This window comes from Hyperolius riggenbachi, chromosome 12 (assembly GCF_040937935.1).
Source record: "Hyperolius riggenbachi isolate aHypRig1 chromosome 12, aHypRig1.pri, whole genome shotgun sequence".
Classification (NCBI taxonomy): Eukaryota; Metazoa; Chordata; class Amphibia; order Anura; family Hyperoliidae; genus Hyperolius; species Hyperolius riggenbachi.
Window position 1 is genome coordinate 214225236 of NC_090657.1, and position 21328 is coordinate 214246563.

The 21328-nt window shown below is 45.3% G+C and overlaps 1 protein-coding gene across 1 annotated transcript in view; it reads right to left on the minus strand.

Moving 5' to 3' along the window:
- NPLOC4 (NPL4 homolog, ubiquitin recognition factor) overlaps nucleotides 1-21328 on the minus strand; it is a 91594-nt gene that overhangs the window by 50792 nt on the left and 19474 nt on the right. The window contains exons 3-4 of the mRNA XM_068263374.1: nucleotides 11234-11346; nucleotides 1206-1388 (exon numbers count right to left, since the gene is read on the minus strand). Of these exons, the coding sequence (XP_068119475.1) occupies nucleotides 1206-1388; nucleotides 11234-11346 (296 nt within the window). The remainder of the gene's footprint in view (nucleotides 1-1205; nucleotides 1389-11233; nucleotides 11347-21328) is intronic.

A 21328-nucleotide genomic window follows, 5' to 3' on the forward strand; every position in this document is an offset into this window, starting at 1 on the left:
TATGTGATGCATTTTGATCCGTTTATAGGAAATAAAATCGATAAAAACAGGTTAAAAAATAGCAGGTAGATATGAAGTTACCTCCTCCCAGGGAAAACACTCAAGAGTGAGATAAATAATGAACGCTTCATATTCCAACAAACAACTCATAGATTGCAACGCGTTTCCCGGGACTAGGTTTCCGCTTCATCAGGCAATTATCGAGAGCAAAATCTCAAAAAGAGCTGTAAGAAAGCCCAGTGCCTCAGTTACACCTTACAGCTCCTTTTGAGATTTTGCTCTCGATATTTGCCTGATGAAGTGGAAAACTAGCCCCAGGAAATGTGTTGCATTCTATGAGTTGTTTGTTGGAATATGAAGCTATCATCATTTACCGTATCTCACACTTAAAGAGGAACTGTCTCAAAAATCTTAAAATTTAAAACACATACAAATAAGAAGTACATTTTTTCCTGAGTAAAAAGAGACAAATTACTTTTCTCCTATGTTGGTGTCACTTACAGTAGCTAGTAGAAATCTGACATTACCGACAGGTTTTACATTAGTCCATCTCTTCATGGGGGATTCTCAATATGGTCTTTATTTTATAAAGACATTCCCTGAAAAAGATTTATACAATGATGCTGGCCAGCCTCCCTGCTCGCTGCACACTTTGTTGGCAGTTGGACAGAGCAACCGCCATTCACTAAGTGCTTTTTAAAAATAAAGAAAACCCTGAGAACCGCCCACGAGAAGATGGGCTAGTCCAAAATCTGTCGTAATGTCAGATTTCTACAACCTACTGTAAGTGACAGCAACATAGGAGAAAAGTAATGTATGGCCCATTTTACTCTGGAAGAAATGTACTTCTTATTTGTATATGTTTACATGTGTTTTAAATTTTAAGATTTTCACGACAAAGGTCCTTTAAGTGTTTTCCATGGGAGGAAGTAACTTCATATGTGCCTTTTATCTTTAACCTGTTTATATTTTATTTCCTTTCGGGCCTCTGAAACTCAAGTGTCAGATTGAAATAACGCTTGCCACTACTACCAGCGATATGCACACTAGAGCTGAACTAAATGGCATGGTTATTTATTGGAGGTCGATTTTAACATCCAACTTTCATTCTTCTAAACTTTATTGAATGGAGACTTTGGACAGAAATTGGCAGAGGCATTGTGACTGTATGCATTTCCTATAGAATCGATTCCACAAATACATACAGCTGGGGGTCTCTATTCCTGTAGATCTTTCCCTCCTGCTTGTTCAGGTACTGATCAATTTCATCTTCCACCACTTGAGGCGCACTTGTTGGCCGGCTGGACTGAGACCCTGCGGAGATATCCATGACCTCGGAAGAAGTGCCGGGAGCGCTGGATGGGAACAGGAACAGCATGTCCCCATGTCTACAGGGATAAACACAGAGAGACAGCTAGCAGCGTGTTCAGCAGAGGTCATTCAATATTTATCTACGGCAAATAGCAACCAGTAACCAACCCCCAACAACAGATCCCTTACATCCTCCTCTGCCACAACATGCAGCCTCTGAACATCTGCATCAGAAAATAGGGGTCTTTCCTGCCCAGAGGGGATGTGGTGCAGCAGATATATAGTTTCCGTGGAGGTTATGGTTTTATTTTTAGAACCTCAGGGAGTTAAGTACAACTCCCGACCTGCCTTAAAGAAGAGCTGTAACCCAGGATTGAATTTCATCCCAATCTGTAGCTGATACCCCCTTTCCCATGATAAATCTTTATCTTTTCTCAAATAGATTATCAGAGGGGTCTGTATGGCTGAGGTTGTGGTGAAACCCCTCCCACAGTGTGATGTCATGACCTAGGTCCTGACAGTTCCTGCCTGTGAACCTTGTTGTATTGTTGGAAATAACAGTTGTTTCCAACTGCCAAGCAAGCAGTATCTCCCTCTGTGTGTATGTATAGCTATAAAAAACAACCTTTTAGCCTATCACAATATTGGTGGGTGTGGTTATAAACAGGGCTGTGGAGTCGGAGTTGAAGTCAAGGAGTCGGAACAATTTTGGGTACCTGGAGTTGTAGTCTGAGTCGGGGGTGTTTATAAACTGAGGAGTCGGGGGATTTTTGTACAAATCCACAGCCCTGTTAAGTATTAGACTAAGGAGACCGAGTCGAGGAGTCGGAGCAATTTTGGGTACCTGGAGTCGGCGGACGATTTTCGTACCGACTCCACAGCCCTGGTTAGAAATAATAGCAGTTGGTGCGGTCTAGTTTTTTTTCTTGACTGCTAGTAGTGAAGATGATCTGCAGGCTCATTGTGTATCAAATAAAAAATAAATTACATGGCGAATATCAATCATTTCTTGATCTCTCTTGTATTTTTTAACTTCTCACTTTGCAATATATTGATTTATTTTTGCCCACTTTTCACAAGTCGGAGTCGGTACAAAAATCATCCAACTCAAACTCCTCAGTTTAGGATTCCACCCAAATTGTGCTTTTACCGACTCCCCAAAATACCCTGTCGGAGGGGTCTAGACAGACCACACATGGTTTAAACCACAGCGATAATCTGACACTTTTACCAAGGAGAGCGACCACACCCAGGTCCGGCTGGTCCACCCCGAGTGGAGTCCGGATTGTTGTCTCCACCTGCTTCCTGCCCCGCTGCAGCTGTTCCTGTTTTTTTGTCTCCTTTTTCTCTAGGGTACTGAGACACCCCTACTACTCTACTACCCAGTATGTTGTCTGTATAAAAAGATTCACCGGAGCCCCATATTAGCCGGGTTCCAGCGTGTAGCCTCACCACCTTGCAGAAAAAGTCTTTACCTTTTCTATATTTGATATAGAAAAGGTCAGAGCCATTTTCTGCAAGGGCGCAGATGTATGCATCAGTACCCAGCTGACATAGACTTCCAGTGAATCAGTCAATGTATTGGGGCATTCTAACTTTTAAGCATTAGTATACCTCTGTGTTTTTTTTCTATGTACAACAGATAGGCAGTTTAAAGGGAACCTTAACTCAAAAAAACAACATGATGAGTTTCACTTACCTGGGGCATCTACCAGCCCCCTGCAGCCATCCTGTGCCCTCGCAGTCACTCATGGCTCCTCTGGTCCCCCGCTGCCAGCTAGTATCGTTTTTGCCGACTGGGATTCGGCCGGCCGCCATGCGTACATTTTTACGCATTTCCGCTGGTGCAGAAAGCTATCGCGGACATTAACAAGTGCATTTTTACACGTTACTGGTGCAATACGTAAAAATGTACGCATTGCACCTGTAACGCGTAAAAATGTACTTGTTGATGTCTGCAATAGCTTTCAGCACCAGCAGGAATGCATAAAAATGTATGCATGGCGGCCGGCCGACTACCAGTCAGCAAAAACGAAACTAGCTGGCAGCGGGGGACCAGAGGAGCCATGAGTGACTGCGGGGGCACAGGATGGCTGCAGGGGGCTGGTAGATGCCCCAGGTAAGTGAAACTGGTGGGGGTTTTTTGAATTAAGGTTCCCTTTAACTAAACTTAGGATCCAGCAGTACAGTAGCTGTTAAACAGAATTGAAAACTAGCCCTAGGTAGGAGTACATGTAGAGGGTAAAGACAGGAACAAAGAACATCCATTAGGCCCTAAGCAATCTAACTGTGGGTACATGTAAGGTCCCATTCACACTTGAGAGCGCAAGATGCTAGCGCTTGGCAATTTTTACGCACTTAACGCTGGACATTTGGACATGTCACTGGACATTTTTTGCATTTAAGATTCGTGACTAAAATACATTGCAATCAAAAAATGCTAAAAAAAAAATGCTGCATGTAGCGCATTTTGTGTTCAGTGCTATCGCGGCAGTGAGATCCCTGCTATATAGTTTACATTGTGCTAGCGCTTTAAAAAGAGCTACCGATCGCCGCCAATTCAGCAACCAGCTGTAAATGCCCGCTTATCGCCCGAGCGTGAACGGGCCCTTAGAGTGATGTGCAGGTAATCTGCAGGAGAATGAGCAGGTTTTGAATCAAGAGGATACCATTTATTGGCTAACAGAGATAAACAAACAGTAAGGCCTCTTGCACACTACATGCAATTCCAATTTTTTTTTATATGATCCGATTTGTGATTAATAAAAAAGTATCGTATGCTGCTATGTTTTTTTAATCAGATTCAAAAATCGGATTGTATTAAAAAAACAAAAAAAAAACGTAATCACATGTAGTGTGCAAGAGGCCTAAGCTTTCGGCTAATAATAAGCCTTCGTCGGACTTGGAGAAACATAGGAGAATGAAGGGATTCTTCCTCTATTACACATTCTTCATGTACAATCTGTACATGGATCAGGCCCTAGGCAATGTAACTGTGGGTACATGTAAGAGTGATGGGCAGGTACTCTGCAGGGAAATGAGGGGATTCTTCCACTATTACACATTCTTCATGCACAATCTGAACATCTATCAGGCCCTAGGCAATGTGACTGTGGTTGCATGTAAGAATAATGTGCAGGTACTCTGCAGGGGAATGAGGGGATTCTTCAACTATTACACATTCTTCATGTACAATCTGAACATGGAACAGGCCTAGGCAATGTAACTGTGGGTGCATGTAAGAGTGATGTGCAGGTGCTCTGCAGGGGAATGAGGAGATTATTCCTCTATTACACATTCTTCATGCACAATCTGAACCAGGTTTATGAGTGATAGACAACACCTCTGTGTTCAATGTGCACAACATTCTCATTTTCAATATGCATGTGGAGAGTATAGTAACATACATTGTATGACAATATGTAGTCGCCATCCCCAAATTTATTAACATATCAAATTAATTTATTTAACGAAAGGTACAGACTAACCAGCAAGCTCATGGTGAACCAGAACTCATTGGAGTGTGTAAGGGGCTACAAAGGTCCTAAAAGCCCCCTTACTAAAATGCTAAGAAAAAAAAAAGTTTGCTTTCTTAAAACAGAAAGAATTTGCAATAATTCAGGTTGGAGTGAGCTTGAGATGTCTCCCAGTGCATCACTGCTGAATATATGCAAATGAACCAGCTTGTTAATTTGTACAGAGCCATAATAATCCAACATGCATACAGGCTGTTTCGGATTGTTTGATCCTCATCACTGCATGGCATGGATTCATTTGGCTCTATGGAGTAGGGCTTGTAACTCTGAGAGTGAGAGGTACAGACTAACCAGCAAGCTCATGGTGAACCAGAACTCATTGGAGTGTGTAAGGGACTAGAATGGTCCTAAAAGCCCCCTTACTAAAATGCTAAGATATGCATGTTGGATTATTATGGCTCTGTACAAATTAACAAACTGACACATCATTGCATTTCACCAGTTCTGGAGGTGTTTTTAGCTTCTAAGGGTAACAATGGTTAATTTGCATATATTCAGCAGTGATGCACTGGGAGACATCTCAAGCTCACTCCAACCTGAATTATCGCAAATTCTTTCTGTTTTAAGAAAGAAAACTTTTGTTTTTCTTAGTAATTTAGTAAGGGAGCTTTTAGGACCATTGTAGCCCCTCACACACTCCAATGAGTTCTGGTTCACCATGAGCTTGCTGGTTAGTCTGTACCTCTCGGTGTTACAAGCCCTATTCCATAGAGCCAAATTAATCCATGCCATGCACTGATGAGGATAAAACAGTCTGTATGCATGTTGGATTATTATGGCTCTGTACAAATTAAGAAGCTGACACATCATTGCATTCCAGCGGTTCTGGAGGTGCGTTTAGCTTCTAAGGGCAACAATGGTTAATTTGCATATATTCAGCAGTGATGCACTGGGAGACATCTCAAGCTCACTCCAGCCTGAATTATCACAAATTCTTTCTGTTTTAAGAAAGCAAACTTTTGTTTTTATTTAAACGAACAAAGGGAGTTTGAAAATCATGTAGAATTGGTAGGGGAGCTGACAACAGTTACATGTGTTCACACTCTAATGCACTTTCAAATTACAACTCATATAAAATTAACTTGTAAGGTTATAAAGTCTTAAACTGATATATGTCAGTTTGCTAGGTCGTGGCTTGGCTTCCTATTGGTGCTTCCTGGGTCACGGCTTGGCTTCCTATTGGTGCTTCCTGGGTCGCGGCTTGGCTTCCTATTGGTGCTTCCTGGGTCACGGCTTGGCTTCCTATTGGTGCTTCCTGGGTCGCGGCTTGGCTTCCTATTGGTGCTTCCTGGGTCGCGGCTTGGCTTCCTATTGGTGCTTTCTGGGTCGCGGCTTGGCTTCCTATTGGTGCTTTCTGGGTCGCGGCTTGGCTTCCTATTGGTGCTTTCTGGGTCGCGGCTTGGCTTCCTATTGGGGGAAGCTAACAGAGGCAGAGAGGGTCGGGGGGAGCCTGTCATGGAGGCAGTGGTGAGGAGGAGGCTGAGTGACAGCCTCACATAAATAAAGCCAGCTAGCGACAGGCAGATTGTCACTAGCATGATGATCTTTTAAGGAGGGACAGCAGAGCGAGCGCGGGGTGGGGGGGGGGGGGCTGGCAGCGACCGTACAATGACCCAGAGGCAAGTCATTGTGCACACTGCATACCTCTGGGTCCTATTAGGCCTACAATATGCCACCTTGGGTTCTCTTTAAAGTGGAGTTAAACTCAGAACTTCCTCTCTGCTCTAAAAGGTCTTCATCACAATTTATGGAAAGAAATTCTAAAAAAAAAAAAAAAAAAAAAATCTAAAGTTTTACTTGGTTTCACTTTTGCAGAAAGCACTGAAAGGGTTAAGCCTCAGTGTTTACTGTGTGGGGAGAACTTCCCCAGCAGAGCTCTCCTGCAGTCTATTCACAGCTGCTAAGAACAAATTAAAGTGAACTTGAGGTGAGAGTGATATGGAGGCTTTAAAGCAATACCATTTGCCTGGTAGTCCTTATCTATCTGGCTGCAGTAGCGTCTGAATCAGAGGCAGAGAATCATTAGGGCTGTCAGGCGAGGAAATAAATATGGCAGCCTCCATATCACTTTCACCTTGGGTTCCCTTTAACCACTTGAGGACTACAGTGCTACACCCCCCTAACGACCAGCCCTTTTTTGGTGCACTGGGCTGTGCAGGCTTTTTAGCTTCCTGCACAGCCCAGCTAAGGAGCCCAGCGATCGGACTCATCTCCTATTTTGGTCCCTAAGGGGACATGCTGCCAGAGGTGTCCGATCGCTGCTGCCACTTGTTTTTTATTTATTTTTTTTGCCTCATAGAGGCTCTCATTGGCGCCGTTCCCCTCCTCCCCTCCAAGGATTGAACAGGACGGCGATCCGTCTTGTTCTCCGCCTCTCATGGGCATCAGCCTATGAGAGGACGGCGATCCCCGGCCAATCAGAGGTCAGGGATCGCCGATCTCGTACAGCGCTGCTGGAGACCGCAGCGCTGTACGGATGTAAACAAAGAGGATTTCTTTACCCTTTTGTTTACAAACAGCCTGCTAGCCGCGATCGGCAGCTAACAGGCTAATCACGGAGCTCCGCTCCGAGAACTGGGAAACTACAGCTCCAGGACTTGGTGCCAATTGGCGTTAGGCGGTCCTGGGACTGCCGCCGGGTTCACGCCCATCGGCGTGACGCGGTTGTTAGGTAGTTAAACAGGCCGATCTGGCTAAACAAACACAGAACACAGATCAGTGAATTTCTTCAGCAACTATATGTGGAACACGCACTTTTCACTGTGTGCTGTGCAAGAGTTCGGCTCTGATTTAAAGCGGATCCGAGATGAAAAACGAACTATAACAAGTAACTGGTCTATATATCTTATCTAAAGTTTAGATCGTTTTCACAGTAGATATAGCTGCAAACAGCTTCAACAGTATATGATTATTTCTTCGTGTGATACAATGAGAGCAGCCATGTTCTGCTTGTGATCATGACACACAGGCAAGCATCTCCACCACTCAGCCTGTGAAAACTTCCCTCCCTTCTCCTCTGCCTCTGAAACCTCTGGCTAGTAACCTGCTCCTCCTCCTCCTGCCCAGACTACGCTCCCATAAGCCCTTGCTACATGAGTTTCAGAGTGCCTAGGCGCTGGAGGAGCTCTGGGCGAGTTTTTGTTTAGTTTATAGGGAATTAAAACCATTAAAAAAAAGTATTTGGCTTGAGGAATGCCCTATAAAACTACAGTGGTTTGCAAAAGTATTCGACCCCCTTGAAGTTTTCCACATTTTGTCACATTACTGCCAAAAACATGCATCAATTTTATTGGAATTCCACATGAAAGACCAATACAAAGTGGTGTACATGTGAGAAGTGGATCGAAAATCATACATCATTCCAAACATTTTTTACAAATAAATAACTGCAAAGTGGGGTGTGCATAATTATTTGGCCCCCTGAGTCAATACTTTGTAGAACCACCTTTTGCTGCAATTACAGCTGCCAGTCTTTTAGGGTATGTCTCTACCAGCTTTGCACATCTAGAAAGTGAAATCCTTGCCCATTCTTCTTTACAAATCAGCTCCAGCTCAGTCAGATTAGATGGACAGCGTTTGTGAACAGCAGTTTTCAGATCTTGCCACAGATTCTCAATTGGATTTAGATCTGAACTTTGACTGGGCCATTCTAACACATAGATATGTTTTGTTTTAAACCATTCCATTGTTGACCTGGCTTTATGTTTAGGGTTGTTGTCCTGCTGGAAGGTGAACCTCCCCCGAGTCTCAAGTCTTTTGCAGTCTCCAAGAGGTTTTCTTCCAAGTTTTCCCTGTATTTGGCTCCATCCATGTTCCCATCAACTCTGACCAGCGTCCCTGTGGAAGAGATGCACCTCCCTAGCATGATGCTGCTGCCACCACATTTGACAGTGGGGATGGTGTGTTCAGAGTGATTTGCAGTGTTAGTTTTCTGCCACACATAGCGTTTTGCATTTTGGCCAAAAAGTTCCATTTTGGTCTCATCTGACCAGAGCACCTTCTTCCACATGGTTGCTGTGTCCCCCACATGGCTTGTGGCAAACTGCAACTTCTTATGCTTTCTGTTAACAATGGCTTTCTTCTTGCCACTCTTCCATGAAGGCCAACTTTGTACAGTGCATGACTAATAGTTGTCCTATGGACAGAGTCTCCCACCTGAGCTGTAGATCTCTGCAGCTCGTCCAGAGTCACCATGGGCCTCTTGACTGCATTTCTGATCAGCTCTCTCCTTGTTTGGCCTGTGAGTTTAGGTGGATGGCCTTGTCTTGGTAGGTTTACAGTTGTGCCATACTCCTTCCATTTCTGAATGATCGCTTGACCAGTGCTCCGTGGAATGTTCAAGGATTTGGAAATCTTTTTGTACTCTAAGCCTGCTTTACATTTCTCAATAACTTGATCCCTGACCTGTCTTGTGTGTTCTTTGGACTTCACGTTGTTGTTGCTCCCAATATTCTCTTATACAACCTCTGAGGCCCTCACAGAGCAGCTGTATTTGTACTGACATTAGATTACACACAGGTGCACTCTATTTAGTCATTAGCACTCATCAGGCAATGTCTATAGGCAACTGACTGCACTCAGATCAAAGGGGGCCGAATAATTATGCACCCACCACTTTGCAGTTATTGATTTGTAAAAAATGTTTGGAATCATGTATGATTTTCGTTCCACTTCTCACGTGTACACCACTTTCAATTGGTCTTTCACGTGGAATTCCAATAAAATTGATTCATGTTTGTGGCAGTAATGTGACAAAATGTGGAAAACTTCAAGGGGCCGAATACTTTTGCAACCCACTGTATATGTAAGGAACACAATTATGCAATTAGTAAAAGTTTATCTCCGATCCACTAAGGGAAATCACTCACAACAGCAGCAATACTAGGAAATGACTGCAGGGGGAGCTCATTGGAGCTTCAGTCAAGGCGGTTCCCTACCTGGATGATGCTCCTGACCATCCGGCTGTCACTGAGCAAAATCTTTACATTTCAGACTATAACTGTTAGTGGAGTTCTCTGCTAGTTGTAAAGGTGGCCACTAACAGTACAATTTCTAGTTAACGATTTCACTTCCGATCAGAATTTCTGATCGATCGAACGATTTTGCTAGAAATTGGACCGTTAGTGGCCACCTTAAGTCTGACTATGAAATAATACAACAAAATATGCAGCAAAAAAATAACCTTTAATTGGTGTCAAAAGTTATTTGGAAATAAAAGTCCTACTCATTCACAAAGTGCACAACAACAAATAACCGTGTCCTAAACTACTGCGTCAAACACAAGGCCCGCGGGCCAAATGTGGCCCTCATTGCCATTTTATGTGGCCCTCAAGAGCTTCCAATGTCCATCACTGTAAGCAGCAAGAGAACGTCAGCACACTGCCTTCCTGTCCAAAGGAGCACACTGGTGACAGTGCTTCTGATTTAAACATTCTCAGATTGACTCAAAATACAGCAATATCACCCCCTTCCCCAGCAAATCATACACACACACCTACAGTACACAACTCCCCACATAGGGTAGCATAGAGTAGTGCAATGGAGCAGTGTAAGGTTTCCGAGCTCCAGCGATACGTTATCTCATCTGTTCTTCCTGGCAGTCGCATGCTCTGACCTTCTATGCTTCCTTCTCTTGGTCACATGACATGCCTCAGGAGCCAGAGGGATGCAGCATAGAGCGTGTAGCTGTCAGGAAGATTAGAATAGCCCTGAAGCAGCACTGGAGCAGGTAAAAATGAAACTGCTTCACTGCGCTACTCTGCAGAAGGGGAGGAGCATCCCCTCATGGTCATTATAATTACACCACTAAGAGATTGTTCAATAAATGCTAAATCTTAATGTCCCTGGCGGTAAGCCCGACACAATGTCGGGCTAGCCGCCGCAGGGGATCGCATGGCCCCCAAGGCCCCCGGTCCCTTCTGATCGCTGCCGGTATACGTACCCCCCAGGGATCGCGCAGCCTCCCAATCAACACCCGGCTTCGCTATGGGAAGGAACTGCGCATGACGTCCTGTCCGATCATCGCCATAGCGACGAGTGAAGCCAATTGGGAAGCTGCGGCTTTTGTGGGATCGCGGACGGGTGAGTGTTGCCGGCGGCGATCGGGGGGAGCAGATAGGTGCTGGGGGACTTGGGGGGCACAGTTAGCTAGCCCAGTGCTAGCTAACATAAAAAAAAACACTTCAAATTAAAAAAATCCCTTCTGCGGATGCAGCCACCGCATCTGCGTACCGCCAGGGAGGTTAATAACCAAATTTCCAAAAACGTAAGACTATGTATAGATTTTGGCCCCTTACACGACTGAGTTTGACACCCCTCCTGAAGCGTCCGACATTGCTTTACCATGCGGCGGTTGCTATAGACCGCGGAATATCGTACAGACTTACTTAATCTTCAGCAGGTGCAGCGACTTGTTGGGGCTGGCCGATATCTCTCCAGTTCGGTTTCTATTCTGGTAGATGGAGAAGCCGTTATTCCTAAAGCCAAATTCTTTCGCTACCTAGAACGAGAATGACCCATGTGGGTTAGAGCACATAATATATGATATACATAAACTGATAAATGGCAATACATAAACGCAGCAAAACTGTCATAAGCCAGCTTACCTGTCATTTAGCATTACTGCCTCATTGGCTATGTAAACCTGTATTGTCATGGTAGAGCAAGGTGGTTAGGTTGTCGGCAAGTCAGGTGAAACAGGCAAAGCAGCTGTCTAGGAAAAAGATGCCGGCAGAAAACTAGAGAGAAACCAACATGAAGTTCTTTGTGATCTGCAGCCACAGTCCTCTCAAATCTTATGCTCCAAAAACCTAATCTACCGCCACTACAAAAATCTAACCTCCTAGCACCACCACCACCTTCTAGTACCACCATTCTAGAAACATAACCTCCTGGTACCGCCATTCCAAAAACCTAAACTCCTAGTACCACCACTACAAAAACCTAACCTCGTAGCACCACCACTAGAAACACCTAACCCGCTAGTACCACCACTGTAAAGGAACATAATCTCCAAGAAGCACCGCTACAAAAACCTAACCTTCTAGCACCATCACTGCAAAGGAACATAACTTCCTAGCACCCACACTACAAAAACCCAACCTTCTAGCACCACCACAGCAAAAAAAACAACCTCCTAGTACCACCACTTCAAAAAACGCTACAGATCCAGCATGTTGGATTTTTACCAATGCCTGAGCATTGCATGGTGGCGTTGCATGAAGGCATTGTCCTCGCCACCTGCTCTGTCGCACGCCCTGAGCGTCCCTCTTCCCCCCCCCAGCATAGCAACAGATGCATCGTGTGCAGAGGCCAATACATCTGTACACCGTTGTTAGTGCGCTGTAGCTTGACAAGGATCGGTACCCGATCCTTTCGGCGACAGAGATCCAGAGCATATCTGAAGGTAAGTATGTCACCTCAGTGATCCCTGTCAGGTGACAGCGCACAAACAGCACTGTAAACATGTAGTTGACGATGCTTCTATTGCTGTGAGGGGGCAGAGGGACGATGACGAGTGCCTGAAATGGAGCAGATTCTGTCAGGCGCAAAGAACAATGCCGTTGTGCAGATGCAATGGCATTGGTAAAGATCCGACATGACAGTTCTTTAGGGATTTTCTTTTTCACTGGTTGCAATTCACCGTCAGGTTGCAATTCACCGTCAGGTTGCGATCATTATGGGTGGCCAGCGGAACACTGAGGAGGACCAGGGCTGTGGTGAGGGACAGAGATGGCTGCTAGGGGCTGGAAGAAGAAGCCCCAGGTGAATAAAATCTGTTTACTCCTCCTCGCCTCAGAAGTCCTTTAAGAAAAAAAAATAATAATTTTAAGCCTATCTCTAGTAAAAAAAAAACAAAAAAAAACAATACACATCAACACAAGTGCTAACTAGTTCAACACTGCCCTGCATTGGTCACCACACCCAACAGCTCTCTCCTGTAGGTTCCAGTAGTTACTGGTCTCCCTGCTGAGCAACCTATTCTGTTCTAGAGAGGGGAGGTGCAAGAAGAATACAGCTGCCGTTCACAGCAGGAACTTACATAGTGATCAGTATATGTGTCAGTTAATCATTGGACTTGGAATGGGGCCAATCAAAACTGACAGTAAAGGCATTTGATTGGCCCAATTCCGGGCTGCATACAATTTGCAGGAACTATTAACCCCTTACTGACCATCCCAAGTGGTCAGCCAACTATTACCCAACATGGAGGAGATGTCACGAGACACCGAGCCCCCCCACACATCATAAACGATTGCTTCGAGCGATGATTCTCTAGCGTCTCGTAGACTAAAGCACACCTGATGTGAGAGGGATATGGAGGCTGCCATATTTATTTACTCTTGAATAATGCAAGTTTCCTGGCTGGCCTGCTGATCCTCTGCCTAGAATACTTTTAGCCATAGCCCCTGAACAAGCATATGCAGATCACGTTTCTGACTGGAGTCTGACTGGAGTTACTGCATGCTTGTTTCTGGTGTGTGAGTCAGAGACTATTGCAGCCATCTACACCAGCAGGGCTACCAGGCAACTAGCACGGTTTAAAATGAAATCCATATGGCAGCCTCCATTATCCCTCTCGCTTCGGGGGGTACTGTAAGACAAGTTCGTGATAGCGTGCCTCGTGCCGTCTCAGGAATGGAGGTTAGAGGCGTGGCAATCACAGGGTTAATATGCGCTTTCCAACTCCGTGTAATGATTTTCCATTTTTGCCTTTTCCTGACTCTCCTCGGCTTCTGCATAATTTATCAGCCGCGACTTCTGGGATGTGACCCTTTTCTTTTCGTAAATCGACAAAGAGATAAAAACTCCCTCAAGTCTCAGTTCTTAAACATTGCTGTGGTGGAAGATTCAGCTCAATCCAAGAACCCAACAAAAGCCCTCCCCCCCCTCCTGGCATGAAGAGTGGTACTGACCTGACATGACCACCCAGTGCAATGTACGGAAATAGCCAGCTTTTACCGGATCCACAAACTGCGTTATACTAATTCCCCGCTGTGCCGTCCTCCCTCCATCGCAGGCCTGTGCCCAATTTCCGTTGCTTCTTTTTCAGGGTCATTTTTTAATCCTAAATTAAAGTTCTCTCTCTGCTCTAAGGGTCCGTTTCCACTAGCGCAGAAACCGGGCTGAATCCGCAGAGTTTCCCCGCAGGCAAATCGCTCAGGAAAAACCGTTGCCATAGAAAATAATGGCGCCGCAGGCCGAATTGCTTGCCCTAGCGATTCACCCGGCAATGCCCTCAGTTTTCGCGCGGGAGTCAGCGAATCCAATAGCCGTGCATGCCTTCTGGGATTAGTCTGCGTACCCGCAGACCCGGAAGTGCCGCCGCACGTCTCCCAGCCGTGCGCAGTGGCTAGTGCAAACGGGACCTAAAAGATACGCAGCAGCATAACAACCTTTAAAAGGAGTCTGAAGCAGGATGAAAAAAAAAAAATAGATACCTAAGGAGAGGGAAGGCTCTGAGTTCTGTAGAGCCTTCCTGTTCCTCCTATAGTCCCTTCGTTGTAGTGCTGTGCCATCCACCCCTCCCCCCCCCCCCCGTTCGCAGTCTCTGACTGATGGGTCGGAGACTGCTCTCTGCCACGTTGGAGGCTTTGGGAGCCCAAATGCTCCTGAAGACGGGCAGCTCCATACTGCGAATGTGCTAGCACACGTTCTTGCGCATGCGCAGTATGGAGCCGGTGAGTCTTCCGAAACCTCCTGCGACGCAGGATTTGAATGGGGGAGCCAGCGCTGGAAGGAGCAGACCATAAGAGGAACAGGAAGACTCTATACAGGGGTCTCAAACTCGCGGCCCGCGGGCATTTGCAGCCCTCGATACAATATTTTGTGGCCCTCGCCGGCAAAAGCTTCTTTATAGTTCACTTCAGTGCTCCCAAGTAATCTGCCGCATCCCCGCCGCTAAACGAGGGCTGCAGATCCCCCAAATCGCCCGAGGGGCAATCCGCCGGCATTTCCTGGAAGGGGCAGAGCTTTCAGCTTCAGCTCTGCCCCTTCTGACGTCAATCGCCGCACAGATCCCCACTTCTGCCCGCCCCTCTCTGTGAAGGAAGAGTGAGAGGAGCGGGCAGAGGCGGCGATGCGCCGCGATTGACGTCAGGAGGGGCAGAGCTGAAGCTGAAAGCTCTGCCCCTTCCAGGAAATGCCGGCGGATTGCCCCCTGGGCAATTTGGGGGCTCTGCAGCCCTCGTTTTGCGGCGGGGACACGTCAGATTACTTGTAATGGGAGCACTGAAGCGAACTATAAGGTAAAATAGGCAAAATAGTTCGCTTCAGTGTGAATTTGATTTTGGAATAGGAATTAAGGGCAAGGGCCGGGGAAGGGGGGGGAGCTGCCGTTTGTGAAATCCCTTATGGGGCCCAGCCTCATCCTGACTTTGCCTCCTGCGGCCCCCAGGTAAATTGAGTTTGAGACCCCTGCTCTATAAGCAGTGTTCCCCAATCCTGTCCTCAAGGCCCGCCAACGGTGCATGTTTTGTGTAGATCCACAGAGGTAGTTAATTAGCTCTGCTGAGACACAAATTACCTCACCTGTGAATGTTTGAGGTTTCCTGCAAAACATGCACTGTTGGTGGGCCTTGAGGACAGGGTTGGGGAACTCTGCTCTAAAGGACCCAGAGCCTTCCCTTTCCTTAGGTATCCATTTTTTTTTTGTTTCAGACTTCCTTTAACCTAATGGGGACCGACGTAGTTTGAATCAACGTCTAGTAGGTGGTGCTGCTGCTCTGACTGGACGTAGATTCAACGTCCAAGAAAACAAAGTGTCCTGCCGCGATCATGTGCACCTAAGAAGGGAGATTAAGCTGTCATGACAGCTGACATCTCCCCTCAGTGATCAGGAGCCATCGCGTATGGCTTCTGATCACGTGATCACTATGATCGCCGGCGGATCATAGTGATCACTAGTAAGAGCTGCGGCGGTGGGGGGGGGGGGGGAGGGGAAGAAGAGGATCCACTTACTTTCTTGCCGTTCCCCCGGCAATCCCCACCGCTCTGGGCGGCATCCCCGCTCGCTCTGACGTCAGTGCCGGGTCCCTGCTTGATGACGTCATCAAGCCGCTACCCGGAACTGAGCGGCAGTACGAGCGGGGGATGCCAGCCGGAGGGGTCCACAGCGGCTCATCGCTGGAGCCTGGGAGGTGAGTAAAGGCTGCTGGCTGCAAGGGGGGATACACAGCCCAGCATGCCACACATGGGATCCGGCTCCCAGACCCCCTCCCCCCCCCCCCCCTGCATGCAAATTTGCCTGGTCCTTAAGGGGGGGTTAGGCAGTCGGTCCCGAAAGGGTTAACCACTTAATGACAGTGTATTTGTGGAAAAAGCACCACCAGTTTGTTACTAAATGAAATGGGGTATCTTTTTAACCATCAAGAGTTGTAGAGCACATTTTGGTGGGTCTTGAAGCTTGGACACACATCACGTAAATAGGTACTGACAAACTCAATCCAATGTAAAAAAGTCATTTTCAAAATTATGATAAAATTTGGGAAAGTTTTAGCAAAACTACAAGAGATATATGTAACATTTTAACCCTAATAAGTAGTGGAATACACTTTAGAAAGTTTTAGGGTTGAGGCCCATGTCTTGTGTATTCTTTTTAGTCACAAACTGAATCAAAGGCAATTACATTTTTGTATATTCTGTACCAAAATAAAAGACTTGTAAAATGAAAACAAAGTGACAGAATATGAAGGGAACAACATATATTGTTACCTTAGGAACTTGGCTTTTTAAATAGGTATGCCATGAGGGTATATTACTATTATGTTTGCAAATAAGGTCTTATAATTATCAATAGTTTACAACGAGAAAGCAAAAAATTAAAAACTGAAAAAAGACAACTTTATTTCCAAACAGAATATTGTCAACATACAGTGTGCTAGGAACATAATCTTAAAGTTGTTATAACCAGGATGAATAAGCAAATACAATCTGTGGGTTTAAAGAGCAAACAAATTTGTGACATTTAAAATATGTGCAAACATACAAATAAGAAGTACTTTTTTCCCCAGAGTAAAATGAGCCATAAATTACTTTTCTATGTAGCTGTCACTTACAGTAGGTAGTAGAAATCTGACAGAAGCGACAGGTTTTGGACTAGTCCATCTCTTCATAGGGATTTCTAAGGGATTTCTTTATTTTCAAAAGTACTTAGTGAATGGCCGTTGCTCTGTCCAACCGCCAAAAAACAGTGTAGCCAGCAGGGAACCTGGCCAGCATCATTGTTTAAATCCTTTTAAGGAAAATCTTGATAAAGAATAAAAGCCTTGCTGAGAATCCCCTATGAACAGATGGATTAGTCCAAAACCTGTCACTTCTGTCAGATTTCTACTACATACTGTAAGTGACAGCAACATAGGAGTAAAGTAATTTATAGCTCATTTTACTCTGGAAAAAACGTACTTCTTATTTGTTTATGTTTGCACATATTTTAAAATTTTTCGCCATAGTGCCCCTTTAACTTATAGTTAGCACTGTTTATTGTGAAGCTGTAATGGATGTAAATGGAGAAAGTGTGTCTTTCCATTTTTTTCCCTTCTTTTCCCTTTAAAATGATTCTAATAAAATGATTACTAGTTTAAAAGCAAAATGTACTTATTGAATGCAAGTATGGTTAAAATACTCGTTATAGTAAACTCTTATATAGTAAAACTTCGGGTATAGTAAACTGAATGCCCAGATCCTGGCCAAGCACAATTGTAAGTATATGGTAGTAACTTCTATGGTATTCTGTATCTGGCTATAGTGGAAAGTGGGCGGGCACATGCGTCTGTGGGCGGGGCTGGCAGCCATTTGTAGCCTGCTCGCCATCTTCACACTTCTCTAGGCCTGCGTGGGTTACTTCAAAACCACCAGCCGGTGAGACGTAAGCTTCCTGTGTAAGCTGCTGCCTGATTACTGAGGGAATAGCCTCTCATCTGTGACTTGCTTGTGCATGACTGCAATGCTACAATATCATCCAGGATGCACAGAAATGTGGGCAGAGAAGCAGTGTAACTGCATTAACTGGTGACATCTCCGTTCCCCATTCAAGCTGTTGCGTGATTATTGTATGCAAATCCTTGCATACTGAGATAGCTTAGACACTGTGTGCTCGCTTGCTGAAGCATTGAAAATAAAAAATGACTCCCAATTATTGACCGAATTAAGATCCCATACTATAGTACAACGGAAATGTTAATACATGCTCTTATAATTTCTTGTCTGGACTACTGAAACATACTACTTTGTGGACTACCTTCTAATAGTCAGTACTGAACTCAGCTGCTCGTCTCAATCTTCCTCTGCTGACCCTCTCTGTCAAGCTCTTTATTGGCTGCCAATTACCCAGAGGATCCAGATCAAACTCCTAACCCTAACCTACAAAGCTCTCCACAATCTCTCTCCCCGGTACATATCCTCACTAGTTTCCGGATACAGACCCAATCGCAATCTCAGATCTGCACACGATCTTCTGTTGTCCTCCTCTAGAATCACCTCCTCACATTCACGCTTACAAGATTTTGCACGCGCTTCACCCCTTTTCTGGAATGCCCTCCCACAACACATCCGTCACTCGCCAACCTTTGTTACCTTTAACGCTCTCTAAAAACGAATTTGTTCCAACAAGCATATGTGCTACCTTAGGCCACTTCCCTTTGTCCTAAGACCAAATTGCACTCCTACTAGGTATCCTAAAACACACTGCCTCTATATATTTGCTGCATACTATCCCTCCTCTTGTTTCCCCCCATTCCCTTTAGATTGTAAGCTCGCAAGGGCAGGGCTCTCTCCCCTTTTGTGTCTTGTAAATCCTTATACATTTTATTCATCATGTAACTTTTATCACGGTCATTACCAAGTCTATATTTTCTATTCTGTATTTTGTATCATTCTTTGTATTTTGTCACTAATTATGTATCTTGTATATTAGTGTACACCATTGTCTGTATCATTATGTATCCCTTGTTTGTTTCTTACTTTGTACAGCGCCACGGAATATGTTGGCGCTTTATAAATCAATAACAACAACAATGATAGTGTACTTTATGTGCATGACAATGACAATTTCTGATATAGTAAATCACTGATTCCTTGGAATTCGCTATAAAGGGATTCTACTGTATTGATATTAGCCACATTTTATCCTCCCTGTCAGTATCTCAGAGTCAGGCTCGGGGGAGCCGTCGGGAGGTCTATGCAGAGCCTTAAGTGCAGCGGGTGCTTTAACTCACCTCCCCTGGGATCCAGACACTGGCAGCCATTCTCCTTCCTGTCCTCTGAGGCTCTGCATCCCTGTGACTGCCGTTTGTTGTCATGACGACAGCAGGAGATTTCTCTACAGCATTACAGCGCCACCCCGGAGGACGGAGGAAGAATTGCAGAGCTGGATCTCAGGGAGGCAAGTGCTGGCCTGCTGCAGATTTCTCTAGCAGCGTGATTATTTTTAGGTTTTAGGGTATAAAGGTGGCCATACACTGGTCGATTTGCCGTCAGATTCGACCAACAGATAGATCCCTCTCTGATGGAATCTGATCAGAGAGGGATCGTATGGCCACCTTACTGCAAACAGATTGTGAATCGATTTCAGCATGAAACCGATCACAATCTGTGGAGCTGCCACTCCCCCCCCATATACATTACCTGCTCTGGCCGGCTCGTGTCCCTGCTGTCTCTTCTCCGCTGGGTTCCGGACCGGCAGGCTTCACTTCTTTCTGTCCTGGGAAGTTTAAACAGTAGAGGGCGCTCTGTTTAAACTTCCTACCGGGACAGGAAGTTCAGTGAAGCTGCAGCCCTGGAGCCCAGCGGAGAAGAGACAGTGGTGACCGGAAGGACTCGCGCCGGCTGGAGCAGGTGATGTATTATTGCCACTGTATTGTGTCGGTCGTCGGGCATTTGAACTCCGCTATCGACGCACTCCCGACCCGCCGGCGATCAAGCAAAGTCTTCCGCATGGACGGCTCGACGGGAACGATTGATTTCGGGCGGAAATCAATAGTTTGCGTTTGCGCAACGATTTCACAGCAGATTCGATCACAGTGATCGAATCTGCTGTATATCGGCGGGAAAATCGTTAGGTGTATGGGCCCCTTAAAAGTCTGCACCACTTTTGGACCCTAAAATCCAGAAAGAATGATACTCCCGGGGGGGGGGGGGGTTAAGATACAAAGCTTTGACTCCTGTAATGTACAGAAAAACAGACTTCTCTTAAAGAGGAACTCCAGTGAAAATAATGTAGTAAAAAAAGTGCTTCATTTTTACAATAATTATGTATAAATGATTTAGTCAGTGTTTGCTCATTGTAAAATCTTTCCTCTCCCAGATTCACATTCTGACATTTATTACATGGTGACATTGTTACTGTGGGCAGGTTATGTAGCTGCTCCTAGCTGTTTTGGCTGTTAGAGACAGCTGTAAACAGCTTTTTCCTGTCTGTGAACATTGTTACATTGTGGCAGTTTGCCCAGAGTACCGCGGTATTCAGAGCTTCTTGTGGGAGGGGTTTCAGCACAAAATCAGTCATACAGCGCCCCCTGATGGTCTGTTTGTGAAAAGGAAAAGATTTCTCATGTAAAAGGGGGTATCAGCTACTGATTGGGATAAAGTTAAATTCTAGGTTGGAGTTTCTCTTTAAGCTAGTCCTCCACCTGCTCCCTCCTCCTCATCCCACCGCTTGCCCATGCTGACATGATCGGCTGTATGTCATACTGTAAAGGTGAATTTAAATGCGTTAGATGCATGGTGAGCTGGCTTGACATATTATTATTGTAGATCACTCCAGCAGAATAGGAGAGCTGCTGGTACAACAGATGGTGTCAGCTTCCCTTTTGTTCCACAGCATACCGGACCGGGAGTGCTGACTGAGGGAAAACCTCCTCACTCTACACCCCGCCTCCTATTTCTCACTGTGTACTGATGTGATATGTGCAGGGATGGACAGAGGCAGTTTATACTAAGGGAGAAGGGAGGAAACACTTCAGAAGCAGTAAGAAACTTGTTAGAAATACATCTTATAAACCAGGGATCAGCACACACTGCAATACAGTACACACTGGGGAAAGCAACACACGCTGCAGCTAGTTTACTATCACTATATGCACAGAGTAACAGCTTATACTGTACATACTGGAGATAGTAGAGATCAGCACGTGCTGCAGCTACTTTACTGTCAGTACAGGCACAGAGTGACAGTTTATACTGGAGGCAGCAGAGATCAGCACACACTGCAGCTAGTTTACTATCAGTACAGGCACAGAGTAATACTGTACTGTACCTACTGGGGGTAGCAGAGATCAGCACACACTGCAGCTAATACTGTACATACTGGAGGGAGCAGCATACACTGCAGCTAGTTTACTATCACTATATGCACAGAGTAAAAGCTTATGCTGTATAAATCTATAAATCCGAGGTAGCAGTGATCAGCACACACTGCAGCTAGTTTCCTCATCATGATTGCAATCGCGTTTCAATTTCCACTTTGCGATTGAGCTACTATACTC